Below are 15,414 nucleotides of genomic sequence, written 5' to 3'. Positions count from 1 at the left end.
CCGGATTCGTCACGGGTGCGCAAAGAAACCCAGATCCAACCGGTTTGTAGGTAATTTGGTTCATGCTCTCTCCCCTTTGCTGATCCGGAAAGGACCGGATCGTCATCGCTTCGGGAAAGGGGGGGAACGGAAAAATGAAGCCAAGCTTCCTGCAGAGGATGCATGCATTGGGTGCGGAGATTATCCCGTCCAGCCATGTGGTGTGTCGGGGATTGGCGCTGGTCAAGCTAGCACTACTTTAGGCTTTCCGCACGGATGTTCTGCAGATATGTGAGGAGAGGGGAAGAGGGCTATTGAGTTGTGGGCAAATGATTGATTGGTTTGTGCCTAGGTTGAACGTCGGGTACGGGAAGTTAATTTATTATAGTATTGGTATAGTGTAGTGTGATTGGAAGGAAAATGGTTGGTAGATTCGGTGTCAAGTGATCATGTCATATTGCTCCCTAATCTTAACTAAATTGTAGTACGTGTGCTAACTACCATTCACTAACTAATTCCCCCACAACTGCTTCTTCATCCCCCTACAGGCACCGTCTACAAACACTGCGAGTAGTACGCATTCTGATACGTGCAAGTGTATCCACTCACACAAGTGGTCGGACCCGTCCAGCCCTGTCCGCCACACTGTCCATATGCCTGCGCCGCCGAGGTCGAGCTGCTACCGCTGCTGGTCGTCGTGGTAGTCTTCAAGGTCGTCGAAGTCGCCTTCGTGGTAGTAGAGCTCGAGCTGGAGCTAGACCCCGACCCCGAGGAAGATCCACTGGAGTAAGTCGAGCCAATGGGCCCGAACTTGATGTTCGAGTACGTGACATACGCATTGGGTGAATCCGCCTCCACAGTAGCCGGGACCCCCGAGTCAGTGCTACAAGTACCGCGAGCCACACCCGGTGTCGAGGCCGACGAGTTAACGGGGTAGTCGCTGTCGAGCCAGAGCATGTCAGCGGCGTAGTCATCCCACAAACTCAAGACCAAGACCATTCCATTTGCCATAGCCTCGCCCATGCCCGCGAGACCGCCGTGCGTGTCAAACACGTTCTCATCGCCAAACAGAGTCTTCTCTGCTTCACAGAAAGCGGAGGTGATCGAGCTGCCGTTGACGCTGGAGTAGGTGGAGGCGCCGTTGGCGATGACCTCGCCATTCTGCACGTACAACCGCTTGATCTCGGTCAGGGTACCGGAGGAGGTGCCGTCGTCGGTGATGAACTGGGTGACGACGGTGAATGGGCTGTTCGTGTCGACGGTCAGGCCGGGACCGTAAAAGTCCGTGTTGCCCAGACGGTAGGGGTTGTAGTCGCAGCCGTCGGGATCGCAAGTGCCGCTGTAGCGGTCGCCGCTGGCGCTGTAAGTTCCACCGCAGGAGTCTCCGTCGCACATGACCTGGCTGGCGGAGTCGCATGGGTGTGCGGTGAAGGCGTTGGAGATGCTGTTCGCTTCCCAGACATCCATCTCAGGGCAGCAGGAGCCGTGGTCGCCAACACCGGTGTTGACGTTGTTGCTAGAGGGCTCCCAGCCGTCGCAGTTGGCTTCGCCATTGATGAATTTCAAGTCGCGGGGGCACTGCGAGTCGCAGTATCCGGTACCGTATTTGGCGCCGGCCTTGTTGCCAGAGTACTCCGAGGTGCCGCCGTCAGCGTCCATGGCGACGAAGTACAGTGCGCCGTTGAGACCGCAGGGGAGGTTGGACACGTCCACGTCAAAGGTGAACTCCTGGCCGAGGAGCTTGAACATTTCATAGGTACTGTCATCGCTCATGAGGTACAGCCGGGATCCGATGTTCTTGCTGGAGCCCTGGGTGACGAAGTTCAGGCGCAGCTCGTCGCCGGACGTGGTCACACCGTAGGTCGCCTCGTAAGTGGCACCATCGAGCGCGCAGTTCGCGGCGCAGGTCACATCGTCGGTACAGATTGAGGTGTCCCACTCGTTGCCAGTGTAGCAGTTGGTGGAGCTGGAGGTTGAGTGCACCCAGCGCCAATTGGCATCAATGACCACCTCGCCGTTATTGGTAGTGCAACTGCCATCGCTAGTGCAAGTTTGCCAGGTCAAAGACGGATGCGTCTCAGTGGTGTAGGTTCCAACCTGCTGAGCATTGGCAGTGGCAAGAATGGAGAGCAGCAGAGCTGCTCGGTAGATTTGAAAGGAAGACATTGCGATTCACTGCTTGAGTTCTTGGACTTCTGAGTTCTGCTGTGATGAATGCGAATGCTGTGATGATGAACATAGGGGAAGATCGAGCTCTTTATACCTTCGCAAATGTATGCTGCCTATCTCAAAACTCCATGATCACGGACATGTTACGGCTATACGGACCGCATCCCGGCAGGTTACGTAGAGTAGACTGACTTCCTCGTTGCCCAATCTTGAAGCCATCGTGACAAGCGACCTCGAAGGAGACCGTTCCCTTTACCAAAATGGCAATCCGGCAGTCTGGTGGCGCCGCCACAATAAGCAGGAGACAATGCCGTTGTGCATCTGGCAATCCGCCCGGGACAACCATCTCACGAGCCCAAAGAGGAAATCCAGTGCAGGCCATGTGACTTGCAGCGTAGCCCTACCGGCAAGCCCTAATCTTATCAATCACCGCACCCCGCCTGAGTCATCAAATCATGACCGAAACCGGGCAAAGATCCTCGCTGTTTCGCGGCGGGGCGCCCAACGGCCGAAATTCAATTCTGCTTCGTTGTCAGGAACTGAAGTCATTCCTAAGAGCAACCCACTGCTTGATTCAACATCACTCCACCATTACGGTATCCCTCAGCAGCAACCACCACAATGAGCTACATCCTCACCCTCTCCTGCCCCGACCGCCCGGGCATCGTGCACGCCGTGACCGCCTACCTGGTGCAACAAAACCTCAACATCATCGACAGCAGCCAATATGGCGACCCGACCAGCCAGCGCTTCTTCATGCGCGTGCACTTCAAGGATGAATCCTCCCCTGCCAAGTCCCTCGACGACCTGCGCGCCGCCTTCCAGCCCACCGCCGAGTCCCTGACCATGACCTTCCAGCTCGTCCCCGCCTCCTCCAAGCCCCGCGTGCTGATCATGGTCTCCAAGATCGGCCACTGTCTCAACGACCTCCTCTTCCGCGCCTCGACCGGCCAGCTCCCCATCGAGATCCCTCTGATCGTCTCCAATCACCCCGATTTCGCTTCCCTGGCTGCTACCTACAACATCCCCTTCTTGCATCTCCCCGTCACCGCCGACACCAAGCCCCAGCAGGAGGGACGCATCTTGGAGCTGATCCGCGAACACAACATCGATCTGGTTGTTCTGGCCCGTTACATGCAGGTTCTTTCGCCTATGCTGTGCGAGGCTATGTCCGGAAAGATCATCAACATCCACCACAGCTTCTTGCCCAGTTTCAAGGGTGCTAAGCCTTACCACCAGGCTTTCGACCGCGGTGTCAAGATTGTCGGTGCTACCGCGCACTTTGTCACCAGTGATTTGGATGAGGGTCCGATTATTGAGCAGAACGTTGTTCGTGTCAACCATGCTATGAGCCCCAAGGAGTTGACTCATGCTGGTTCCAACGTTGAGAGCAATGTCTTGGCTACGGCCGTGAAGTACTTCGCTGAGCGGAGAGTCCTGCTCAACGGACACAAGACTGTTGTCTTCAACTAGGTTATATTCTTGGCAGTATGGTGGTATATAGAGGATGGAAAATAATGTTGTTACTCTGACTGGACGGCGCTAGCGCTGACCGGAATGTTACAAGCGAATTCCCTCGAAGGGATGATAATCTTCTTCTCCAGCCCATTGTTCCTCGTGCAGAGATTCGCCCATTTGGGATTTGTCCATTCCCGCGATCACGTCCCTACTAAAGTTAGTTGCGTTCATAAGCTAGGGGCAGTGCACGTACTCATCCGTCGCCAATACCTCGAAACCAGGTACACAGTCCACCAAGGCATACAGAATGTAGCTTCCCCCAAAGCTCCATACAAACCCGATCAGCGCTTCGACGATTTGTATTCCTAGCTGTCTCCAGTTGCCATCGAAGAAACACCCGCCGACGATGTCGGTGACGCCGTCGTATGCTGCGACTTCTCGTTGCGCAAATAGGCCAGTCACAATCGTGCCCAAAAACCCACCCAGGCAGTGTGTAGCAAATGTGTCCCCGTTGTCGACCCAGCGCAGAAGCTTCGCTCGTTTGGTGAACTTGATTTTGAGAGCTTGGTACCCGCATGCAGCACCTAGGACGCCAAAACCCATTGCCGTGCTCATGTCGATGAAGCCTGCGCTCGGCGTGATTAGAACGAGTCCTGCGATCGCGCCTAAGAAAGTACTGTCCAAGCTCCACTTTCCGGTCTCCCAGTAGGTCAGACTCGCCCAGGTGAGAGCGCCTGAGGAGGCGCAGAGATTCGTCACGCAGGCGGTCATGACACTCTTGAAGTTGAGAGCGAGCGTAGTTCCCGCGTCAAAGGCAAGCCACGCATTCCATATGATGATCAGGGCTAGCAGTTGGCATAAAGTGTTGTGTGGCCGATGCAATAACAGGTGCTGCGGGGTTCGAATCTGAGAGCGTCGCGACCGAAACAAGGGGTAGGAAAGGTATACACTCATTGCTGTGGCGGTGGCACCGCTGCAAATATGCACGGGAGTGCCTCCAGCAAAGTCGAGAGCACCAAGATTCGCGAGAAAGCCGTTCTCCGACCAGACCATGTGGGCTAGAGGAGCATATATGAATGTACACCAGAGCTAGAGAAATTAGCAAATGTTGAGGGACGAGGAGACTGCTCTTACAAAGATAAATGGAATCAATGGAAGAAGCCGTCCGCGCTCACAAGCTCCTCCGATTGCAATAGCGCACACGGTCGCGCAAAAGATGAGCTGAAACTCTGAGAAGAGAATCTCAGGAATCGAGCCGACCGGTTCAGCGAGGACACCAATATGAAACACTTTGCCGAAGCCCCCAAAGAAGCCATTGCCTTCGCCGTAGGCGAGGGAATACCCCAGCATCCACCATTGGATCGAGCAGACGGCGACCGCCAAAAGGCCGGGATAGAACGAAGCAATGCTATTGAAACGAGTGGAGTAGCCAGAGTAGGCGAGCCCGACAGCCGGGATAATAAGCCAGCAGAAGACAGAGCAGACAAGAATGAATAGCGTATCGATTTTGTCGCAGGCTTCCCAAGCTGTTTGGACAGACATGGTGCCTGTTGAACTGGCTGGCCCTGGTGCTTGCTGTTGAGTTAACAAGAGGGGTATCTTAAATATCGCATACTCCATGGCTGATAGGTACTACTATTTTGTATCGGGGTCTGGTGCTGACACAATGAGAACGAATCAAGCCTGTAGAGCTTATCAGCTCAGTAGTCATGGCGGATATAATTGGTCAGGATGCACTATCATGTCGATCGCCGAGCTCAGCTCCTGCAAGACGATGCTCGGATAGGGAAGTGCAACCAGCTGCAATTTGGATGCAGCAAGGCGGGGTGAGACTAGTAGTTGTTCCGGCGGAGATGCAGGCCGACCTGAGGGATTTGATCACAGCGATGTGTTTTTAGCAGAACACCCATGGTCAAATGTAGATTGCCTTTATGCAATCTTGTGAATAATAATTTGCAGGCCTCAGAGAGACGAGAGTGATAACTTGTGTATAGCCGATGGGTGTTGGCGTCAGGCAGCCATACGCACTGCTTTTAGCCTGTGAACACATGCGTCTGGAGCTCATTATGATGGATCATAGAAAACGCGCATCAAGGGTGTCCCCCAACCGTTGTTTTTTTTTTTTGGTCAGCAATTCCAAGGAGCGATGCCAAGTCTGTCTGGTGCAGCACATTGCTTCGTTGGCCGTCAACACGCCTTCCAAAGTAGCAGCAGTCGAGAGTAGTTTGTCAGGATTAGTACCGTCGCTCGATGGGTGCTATCTAGCACTTTGCTTCCCTTAGTAGCTGAAAGTCACAACTGAACGGCAGGGTCGTTCAGGTAAAGTCGAGGATGAAATAGAGAAGAATTGGAGAGTGCGAACGAGCACCCTCCACAATCGGAAAAGAGTATCTATCCCAATGGAGCAACTCGGGACACGATCCGGGGTAAACCGGGACCCTCCCCAGCCACATTGGTGATCGTGCCACAAATCCGTCAGCCACACCCGTGACCAACCAACTGATACGTGGCCAGGACCTCGGAAGGTAGATAATCCGCCCCTTTCGAGTCCGACCGAGCGACGCCATTATTCGCCGACCACCAAAAGAGCACAGCTGGCCCATTCGCGTCCATCCATCCATCCCCAACTCACCTCGCCTCCATTGACACCTCAGCATCCATTCCTTCGCTTCGTCAAAATGTCCGACCAGGTGCAAGAGCTCCTCAACGTCCCTCGGGAGTTCCTCAGGGATGGCGTGCAGTTTGTCAACCGCAGCCAGAAGCGTGAGTTGGCCGTTACTCTGTGCAGCAACTCCTGGTTTCAAGCTAATAAGTTTTGCTATATAGCCGACAAGCGCGAGTTCATCAAGATCAGCCAGGCTGTCGGTACTGGTTTCCTGATCATGGGATTCATCGGCTACATTGTCAAGCTGAGTATGCTGCCCCTACCATTGGATTAAACCCCTGCTAGATCGGTACACTGACTGGATCTAGTCCACATCCCCGTTAACAACGTCCTCGTCGGTGGCGCGTAAACGAACACTCCATCATCCATTCTATCCGGTGTCAAGCGAAGAAGGAATCATAAGGTCATCATGTCCTTATTGGCGAATCGCGAGCTAGGATGCGCATGCGGATGCGATCTTCAAACGAGCGTGTAACATTATACCCGCCTGATGGATGAGCAGACTGCGATGCAGTCTCGCTCGACGCGGAGACCAGTCATTGGAAACTGGCTTATGTGCATAATTAGTCTGGGCAGGCGTTTAGGGTGTGCTGTTAATATATCCATTGAATTATGGCAAGCTGCTTTCAAACGACAGAAATTATAAACCATAATGAATGATATACCCGTATCTGTGTCCTCACTTTCATTGACTCAGACTCAGTAATCATGCTGCCAAAGCATCAATCACAATAAGTACAAATTCATGGCGCACCCCAACTTTATCCCAATCCCCAGTCCCAAAACATATCCTATCCAATGGTCAGCACTCAACTCAAACCAAACATGATGTCACCACTCTGGACAACACCCTCTGTATAGTAAAAATCAACTGTACTACCACAATTGAATTCCAATCTCCTTAGCACTAGACAACTTCCTACACTACAGCATCCACCAGCACCACCACCAACTTACTCCGAGGCCCCCACACCCCGACTGCCGATATCCGTTCCCATTAGTATACTTCTGCTCCACCGGAATACTCCACGCACAACCACAACCACATACACATATAACAGTCCTACTCACCCCCCATTTATACTTCCACCTCACACATAAACACCCTCAACCCTCTCCCTCCCAAACCAATCCCCCTAATTGACCCTATCCGAAAACAAGAAAGAGAAAAATGGAACCCATCTCCCCACCCCCAACCCTAACCCACCTATTCACACTCCGTTGTGCCGTCGACCCACCCCTCGAAATCGGCACGGGACCGTACGGCCGTCGACGCTGCGTGCCCATCAAGTCTGGCACCGTGAGGGGGAAGTATCTCGTCGGGGAGGTTGTTCCGGGAGGGGCGGATTTTATGTACCCATACCTTACCCATACCTTTACCCATATTCATAGTACCTTACTGGGTGATCGATTACTTGAATTGAGATCGAAGGCTAACTTTGAGAGGATAGGCTAGTGGAAGAAAACCAGACGACGCATGTGAATACGAATTATGTGATTAAGAGTGAGGATGGGGCGTATATTTATGTGAGGTCAGTCTTTACTCTATTATCATCTATTCAATGGGGTTTGGGGTTTGGTGTATGCTAATGATGGGCATGTGTAGAACGGAAGGAACCCGGTCTGGACCCCCCGAAGTGCTGAAGGCATTGATGGAAGGCGATGGTGTTGATCCGGCGAGTTACTGGTTCCATCTACATATCAAACTGGAGACAGGACATGAGAAGTACCGGTGGATGTCGAACCGGGTGATTGTGGGACGGGCGACGAGGGCAAAGGGGGAGGTTGCGTATGATGCGTATTTCTTGGAGAATTTGTCATAAATACAGGACAATTATGGAATAATGTACATAATGGTTACATATTAAAGTATCAAGTATACAAGGTATCATATATATGGTATCACTGCAAACGGATCTGGTGGTTGCGCAGCAATTCCGCCAGATTCGCATACTCCCCTGCGCTCGCGTCCTGGCGAGCAAGTACCTCCTCTGCAAGTTGAAAGGCCCATAGGTGTTCTGAGTGGAATGATCGCAGCTCGTAGAGCCGCTCGCGCAGCCACTCGCGTTGTGCTGGGTCGTCGGTTTCGACAATGGCCATTAGGAGTGGCCAATGTAGTCGTCGTAATAGACGTGGGTCTGCGGTGTATTGTTTGTGGGCGTTGTCGATGATGTTGTTGAGGGCTTGGCGATGCAGTGCGGCTGGTGAGCGGGCTGTATCGAAGAGACGACGGTGAAAGAGGATCAGGGCGTAGAAGTTGTTCACAGCCATGTAGATGGTGTTGAGCGTGCGGCGGGTGGAGCCTGGACTGGCAAGTTTGGCGGTTAAGAGAAGGTCGGAATATTTCTATACTGGTTAGCATAAATATTACAATAAGTTCGGAGGTTGGCATACATCTCGAACCGCCATCATCTCAGCTAACAGTGCGTCGCCAGACTCGGTGTGTTTTTCATCCAAGCATTTCCAGAGCTTATGCCATAATGTGTATCCGACGTGTACAAACTCCAGCCCTCGGTAGTTCTCCATGTCGTCTGATACCTCCTGGTCCGGGTATTGCTTACCCCAGAAGCATCGACTCCAGAGCCGCGCGCAGCGATACAGATGGTCTGGGTGAAGAGATTCATTGCCGGAGTTGAGCACGTAGTCGTAGAGCGACTCTGTAGTTCCGATCGACCGACGATTGACATCGATATATCTGATTGATTAGCGATGCCTAGTAAAGCAGGAAGCATACTTACAATATCCAAAGCAAGAACTGGTCCGAGATGAACGAAGCCCGAGAGACCGTATCACTAGGCTGGTCCGCCTCCATTGCCAACAACACCTCGTTGACGTCGCGCACATGGAACAATTCCGGATGGGTCTCCAGCAGAGACCGCACTCCCTGTAGATGGAGGTGGAGATGACGCACGCAGTGTCCAAACTGCCATTCGTACGCGACCATGAGAAACATGGTTGCAAATATCATCTCAAGCTCCGCAAACGACACCTGAGGTCTAGGGGTTTCCAGTAATTGCCGGAACTCCTTGACGGCCATGCCGTAATGGTACCGGCCATGATCCTCAGCGGTCGGACGACCTGGTGACCGGACTACCAGGCCGTTCCGATGCATATCACTTGCAGACAACGCCAAGATCATGCGCATGATGACCTTGCTGGTAGCCGCGGGCCCCTCATACAGATAGCGGAAGCTGCTCCATTGCCAATTCTTCATGTAATAGAACACCACGGACGAGGAAGGGAAGTACTGAAAGTATTTCTGATCATGCTCCGACAAGACGAGCGAATTGGTGCAGGGCAGAGCACCTGTTCCGGGCAGGGGCCGGTAGAGTGGCGATGGTTGCGCATAGGGCGGAAACGGCCATCCCGTGGGGAAACTGACATCTGGGGAAACCGGGGTGAAATCCGGGGCTGGTCCGGGGGACTGCCGATGCCAGAGGGCAGCTAGAGTGTTGGCATAGTGAGGATGGAGAATGCTGTTGGTCACGGCAGCGCGAACAGGAGAGGGAGTGGTCGCTGATGGGGAGGAGCAAGTGGTGATGCCATCGCTGGTTGGCCAACGAGGTTGCGCGGGCTGCAGATGCCGAACCGGGGCATTGGCCTTGCCGCGCTTAACGGGGATCCCCCATTCACAGTTCAGTCGTAGATTGAAGCAGCGTTTGCAGACTGGACGCTCCTCCCCGCATTTCACTTTACGACGGCGGCAGGTGCTGCAGCCTGTAAGATGCGAGTCAGTCAGTCAGTCAACCATTGTCCGTCCGCTGGGATTTTTTTTTCCCGAGCTTTCCGCCGACTCCGGGGAACTCGGGGAAGGGTTGGCATACCATTCTTCGAGCGAGGCGCGTTCCGACCCGACATGGAATGAATGGCCCACTCGTGAAGGAGTCGGATCAGCCGGCAGGCATCAGTAAAAGGCAGAAGAAGACAGCCGATATCACGAATTTAAGCGAGGGGCAGTGGGTGATGCAGCGGGAAAGTTCATCGGGAAAAAGAAATTCGGAGGGACAAAATTGACTGGAAGCGAAATGACATTCCAGGCGCTTAGTCAGCGGCAGGACAGCTGGGGACTGACTCGTACAGGGCTGGCTGGGGGGCAGAAAGTAGTTGAAGATGGTAGCAAGTATTTAGAAAGTGTGCTTCTCTGAAAGGTGAATATCTACAGGCTTGGAGAAGGGTCTGATCTCAATTTGGGGTAGTTTTGCCCCGTCGCAGAGCTAACGTCCACATCCTGGTCTTAGTGACGCCCGCTAGAGTGTCACCGTGGTTTGAGCATGGCTACTAGTATCTGGCGCATCGCCAGGGTCAAGGTCATCAATCGTGCGTTCGAGATCTGCGCTGAGAAAGATTATACTTCTATCGGGTATACAAACAAAGTGACAGCCGCCATGTTTCACCTTCTCCGAATAATATCGCCGAGGATATACCGAGAAACATCCTGATGGCTGTCTGTAAGACATCAAGCATGAGAGTGGTTCTGAGCAGATATTCGAAAGATAAGATGGTGCTGTGATGCCGAGAATGTCGTAGAGACAGTGTATCCTGCCTTACTCCTGAATACATTCCTTCCACTGCTTCTGCGCAATTCCGAACAACTCATCGCTCGTCACCATCTCCCACCCAATCAGCGCCAGCGACTTGCCTACAATCACCGCCTCCTGGTGAGCGTAATCGGTTCCAGCCGCTGCAGCAAATTTGGGATGATGGGGGAAGGAGCCTGGTTCATCCGTGATACCAAACATGGTGTGTAGTGTCGGGACAATGTAGCTCACATTGCCTAGAGAAGTCAGTAAGGTACCCTGACTACATAGTATGAACACCTACCGATATCCGATGATCCTGTCATGACCTTCTCAAGACTTGCAATGACATTCCGGTCGTACTTGGACATGTGCGCTTTATATCGGTCACATAGTGTGTCGTTGATCTTGATGTCGGTATACAACTCATTCCTGGTCCGGTTAGCTCACCTGCTGTTGCTCCGGTTGATGAGAGACTTACTCAATAATTTTCGCCTCGCAACCTGTAGCCAATGCACCTGCCTCAATGCAGTTCCGCACTTTGACCATAAGTTGGTTCAACCCCTTCAAAGTCGGGCTGCGAACCTGCCAATACGCTTTCGTGTAGGACGGAATTATGTTGGCCACCGTGGGCGTATCCAGGAAAGCACAGTGGATGCGCTCATCTGGGCGGAGTTGCTGGCGCAGTACGGCCACGTTGTTGTACGATGTCACCAAGGCGTCGAGGGCATTGATTCCTTCCCAAGGGTTGCCGCCCGCATGGGCACTCCGACCCGTGAACTCGCAATGTATTTCTTTCCGAGCGTTCATTCGCACACCACCGACGCTGTCCGCTACAACGCCAGGGAATAGTTCTTTGGGTCCTGCGTGACTGAGAAGGTCAGTATGCCAAAAGGAAAAGTCTACCCAATGGATACGATAAGCCGCATAAGGGGATGGTTAATACGTACGCCATCAATGACACATCTACACCCTTATATGCACCCAAGTCAATCAACTTGGCCTTGCCACCGCCATTCTCCTCTGCCGGAGTACCCAAAAGCTGAGTGCGACCGGGAATACCAAATTGTTTCAGGACAGTCGACAGCGCTAGGAAGGCAGCCATACTGCTGGTAGTGATGAGATTATGACCACAGGCGTGGCCGATGTCAGGCAGTGCATCATATTCAGCATTGAAGTTGATTAGGCGTCCACCCGATCCGCTGAGCGCTTCAAAAGAGGTGTCCAGTCCGTATGCGTGACGGGTTACGGTGAAGCCTTGCTTCTCGAGAAAGTCGCAGATAGTGTCATGGGCGCGGTGCTCTTGGTATGCTGTTTCTGGATTACACCAGATCTGTGGTAGAGTCGATGATCAGAATCATTCCAAGCGGAAGGAGAGTTACGTGCCCTACCTCTCGGTTGAGCTCTCGTAGCGATGTTTTCGCCGACTCCAAGGCTGCATCAATTGCCACCTTCACTTCGTCGATCGTTGGCACGGTTTGGGTATTGGTCTGTGTTGCAGTCATTGTGGCGATGGTCTGTCAATCTTGCTCTCAGCTGGTTGAAATGCAGGGAAGAGCTCCCGACATCGTCTGCCGGGGCGTCATATATGCCCTTCCCTCTCCCATCCTCGCCCTGCTATCGCGGCAAAGGATAAGCGTGGAGAACCTCGGCCGACGAGATGGGCAAATCCCGGACATTCAGGTGATACTCATGATAGGATAATTCGGGTAACCATTACGAACAAGTGTCACTTGCAACGATGACTCCATCTGCACCCCGCATCGCGGAAGATTGTCGTTATCAAATCCGCCCCGACAACCATGGGAACCCTGCGCATAAGCCATTAATAATACCTCCGCTATCACGCTATCAAACGCTATCAGACTTATCAGGGTCATTGGCTCGGCAGATAACAGTGGATCAAGGTATTAAATGAGTCCTTCGTCCCTGACCAACACGAGGCGTTTCTCCGCACGATCAAATCTGTGGGGGAGGCGCAGTCGCGAGTTTTCCGGAAGATGGACCCAGCATTGAGCTCTCGAACCAGTGGAAACCCAAGGATAAGCGTGGTGGAGAGTTGCCGGTTCAGCTGCCGGCATTGCGATGAACGATAACCTGCTTGTCATCTTGCCGACCGACGCTTCGTATTGGCGCATCTGCCGACGGCGTTGCTTGGATCTGCTGCCATATCGCAACCCCGGATTCTAACCTACTCAAGTCACCGCACGGATATCGTTTTCCTCATTCACGACCAACATGGCTTCACCAATTTCATTGGGTCATTCATCTTCCACCGGATGTAAACAGATACTAGATAGGGAAAGTTAATCACCGGCATTTGACTCACGGCCAAGTCCCCGACCTCGCCACCATCGTGATGAGCACAGACAGGGCATCAGAGCGGTATCGGCTTGTCAAGTTACCCGGTGGAGGTGCGTGTATCAATCGCTGATCGCGCGGAAGTTGTGCGCTTTATTCCGTGGGTGCTGTTGGTTAAGGTTTGCTCACTGGTTATCTTATAACCGATGGGCCTCATCTGTACCGGTAGTAGTATAAACAGGTAAATCAATCCCGTGCCATCATGCCGTGGCAGCTCTCACGAAAGCAAAATATCATGGAGAAGCAACATACAGACCCTCCTCCCGGGGTGACCCCCGAATTAGACGATCTAAAACTGAAGGAAGAAGCAACCCTGGCCCGGGATGTCGGACTGGGACAAGTATTGGAGGTGGAAGCCACCCCAGAGCAGGAACGAAAGGTTTTGCGAAAGCTGGACATAATGTATGTGTAACTTGTATAGCATTGAATGTTCTTTTCTCACTGCTCGAACAAGATTGATTCCTCTGATGGGAGTCTGCTACATGATGCAATACATGGACAAGCTGGCTCTGAGTCAAGCTACCCTGTTCAACCTCCGGCAGGATCTGGTATGTTGCCACTTCCAACGAGAATGATCTATACTGACTCGGAACAGAACCTCAAGGGACAAGAATATACCTGGACATCTGCTGTCTTCTATTTCGGGTATTTTGCCTGGAGCTGGCCCAGCTCTTATCTGATCGTCCGTCTGCCAATTGGCAAATACATTAGTGCCTCAGTGTTTGTGCATCCCCTAATTCTACCCCATAATACCACTAATACCCTATAGATTAATATGGGGAGGCATCCTAATGTGCCATGCCGCAGCAAAGAACTTCGGGGGTTTGATGGCTGCCCGATTCTTCCTAGGAGTGGGCGAAGCCGCCATTGCTCCGGGATTCTCCCTCATCACCGGCATGTTCTACAAGCGTGAGGAACAACCAGCACGGTAAGCCTCCCCCATAACCAGAACAATTATTGTAGATATTCAATCTAACAACTAACAAGGCAATCGGCCTGGTTCCTCGGAAACTGCATCTCCACCGTCATCGGCGGTGTCGTAGCCTACGGCATCGGCAGCATCAAAACCGACGCCGTATCCAGCTGGCAACTCCTCTTCCTCATCCTTGGCGCCATCACAGCGTTCATCTCGTTCTTCCTCATCGTTCTTCTCCCCGACTCCCCCAAGAAAGCCATCTTCCTCACCAAACCCGAGCGCGCCATCGCCATGCACCGCACCCTCGCCAACAAAACCGGTGTCGCGGACGAGGGATCATTCAGATGGGACCAAGCCTGGCAGGCAATCCGCGACCCTCAAACCTGGTTCTTGGTGCTGTATACATTCTCCGTGAACCTCTGCAACGGTGGCATCACTAGTGTAAGCCCCCTTCCCTACATACATTCCAAGATCCTCATCCATCTTCATCAAACTAACAATGACCAATCAGTTCTCCTCCATAATCATCAACGGCTTCGGCTTCTCCCAAATCCGCTCCCTCCTCATGCAAATGCCCCTGGGCGGCGCCCAAGTCGTCTTCCTCATCCTCACCGCGGGCATCGCAACCTTCGTCCCACACACCCGAATCCTCATGATGATCTTCAACACCCTCACCTCCCTGATCGGCATGATACTCGTCTGGAAGCTCGACGAAGATAACCGTCGAGGCAGACTCACGGGTCTTGCCCTGGGCGCTGTCTTCGCAGTCAATATTCCCCTCTCGCTGAGCATCATCAGTTCGAATGTCGCCGGGTTCACAAAAAGAAGTACCACCAGCGCGTTGTTGTTTGTTGCGTACTGTGTGGGAAATATTGTCGGGCCGCAGTTCTTTTATACCTCCGAGGAGCCTCATTATCCGGTATGTCTTCTTCCTCCATCTGTTTATAGAGGGGCGGTATGCTAATGATGGTCATGTGTAGACAGGTATGAAGGCCGCTACTTCGGGATTGGCGTTGGGGGCATTCTTCTTGGTGTGTTTGCTGGTGTATTATATTTTGGAAAATAAGCGGAGGGATCGTCTGTACGGAGTTCCGGGGCAGATGACGGAGAGCCAGGAGTTGGCGTTGGGATTGTCAAGTAAGACGGATTTGGAGATTGAGGATTTTAGATATGTTGTGTAGGTTTTATAATAGAACCACTACATTTTGAGATTTCAGATAATTCTGTTTACTGCTAGGGTGTAGATGAATAGAGTTGAATGAAAACAGGGTGAACTGTAAAGGTATCGATGGAAAGAAAGGCACATTAGTTGAGAATATGGTAGATAGAAAGGGGGTTGTTGAGGGTCA

General features: G+C 52.6%; 5 protein-coding genes across 5 annotated transcripts; 2 read left to right on the top strand and 3 right to left on the bottom strand.

Annotated features, from left to right (window-relative positions):
• Positions 1–443: 443 nt before the first annotated feature.
• On the bottom strand, positions 444–2,457 carry cbhB (putative 1,4-beta-D-glucan-cellobiohydrolyase). Its single transcript, XM_025537611.1, has one exon. It carries the CDS (start codon positions 2,143–2,145, stop codon positions 535–537), a length of 1,611 nt encoding a protein of 536 aa, XP_025392582.1. The 5' UTR covers positions 2,146–2,457; the 3' UTR covers positions 444–534.
• Positions 2,458–2,685: 228 nt separating this feature from the next.
• Positions 2,686–3,755, top strand: BO83DRAFT_374414 (formyltetrahydrofolate deformylase). Its single transcript, XM_025530195.1, has one exon. It carries the CDS (start codon positions 2,770–2,772, stop codon positions 3,619–3,621), a length of 852 nt encoding a protein of 283 aa, XP_025392581.1. The 5' UTR covers positions 2,686–2,769; the 3' UTR covers positions 3,622–3,755.
• An 85-nt stretch (positions 3,756–3,840) lies between these two features.
• Positions 3,841–10,129, bottom strand: BO83DRAFT_395064 (Rh-like protein/ammonium transporter; the record flags this gene model as incomplete). Its single annotated transcript, XM_025533052.1, has 6 exons — positions 3,841–4,695; positions 4,741–5,181; positions 8,345–8,579; positions 8,643–8,966; positions 9,010–9,988; positions 10,096–10,129. 6 exons carry the CDS (start codon positions 10,127–10,129, stop codon positions 3,841–3,843), a joined length of 2,868 nt encoding a protein of 955 aa, XP_025392580.1.
• A 653-nt stretch (positions 10,130–10,782) lies between these two features.
• Positions 10,783–12,549, bottom strand: BO83DRAFT_449382 (M20 family metallopeptidase). The gene is made up of 5 exons (XM_025536745.1): positions 12,180–12,549; positions 11,739–12,121; positions 11,270–11,659; positions 11,093–11,220; positions 10,783–11,045 (listed from the first exon to the last, which is right to left on the bottom strand). Exons 1-5 carry the CDS (start codon positions 12,291–12,293, stop codon positions 10,816–10,818), a joined length of 1,245 nt encoding a protein of 414 aa, XP_025392579.1. The 5' UTR covers positions 12,294–12,549; the 3' UTR covers positions 10,783–10,815.
• An 835-nt stretch (positions 12,550–13,384) lies between these two features.
• BO83DRAFT_449377 (MFS general substrate transporter) lies at positions 13,385–15,246 on the top strand (the record flags this gene model as incomplete). Its single annotated transcript, XM_025536744.1, has 7 exons — positions 13,385–13,551; positions 13,604–13,697; positions 13,745–13,869; positions 13,919–14,077; positions 14,137–14,506; positions 14,577–14,984; positions 15,046–15,246. The coding sequence occupies 7 exons, from the start codon at positions 13,385–13,387 to the stop codon at positions 15,244–15,246; spliced, it is 1,524 nt and encodes a 507-aa protein (XP_025392578.1).
• Positions 15,247–15,414: the final 168 nt, after the last annotated feature.

This window comes from Aspergillus eucalypticola (assembly GCF_003184535.1).
Source record: "Aspergillus eucalypticola CBS 122712 chromosome Unknown BO83scaffold_2, whole genome shotgun sequence".
Lineage (NCBI taxonomy): Eukaryota > Fungi > Ascomycota > Eurotiomycetes > Eurotiales > Aspergillaceae > Aspergillus > Aspergillus eucalypticola.
This window is presented reverse-complemented; position numbering and strand designations above follow the sequence as displayed.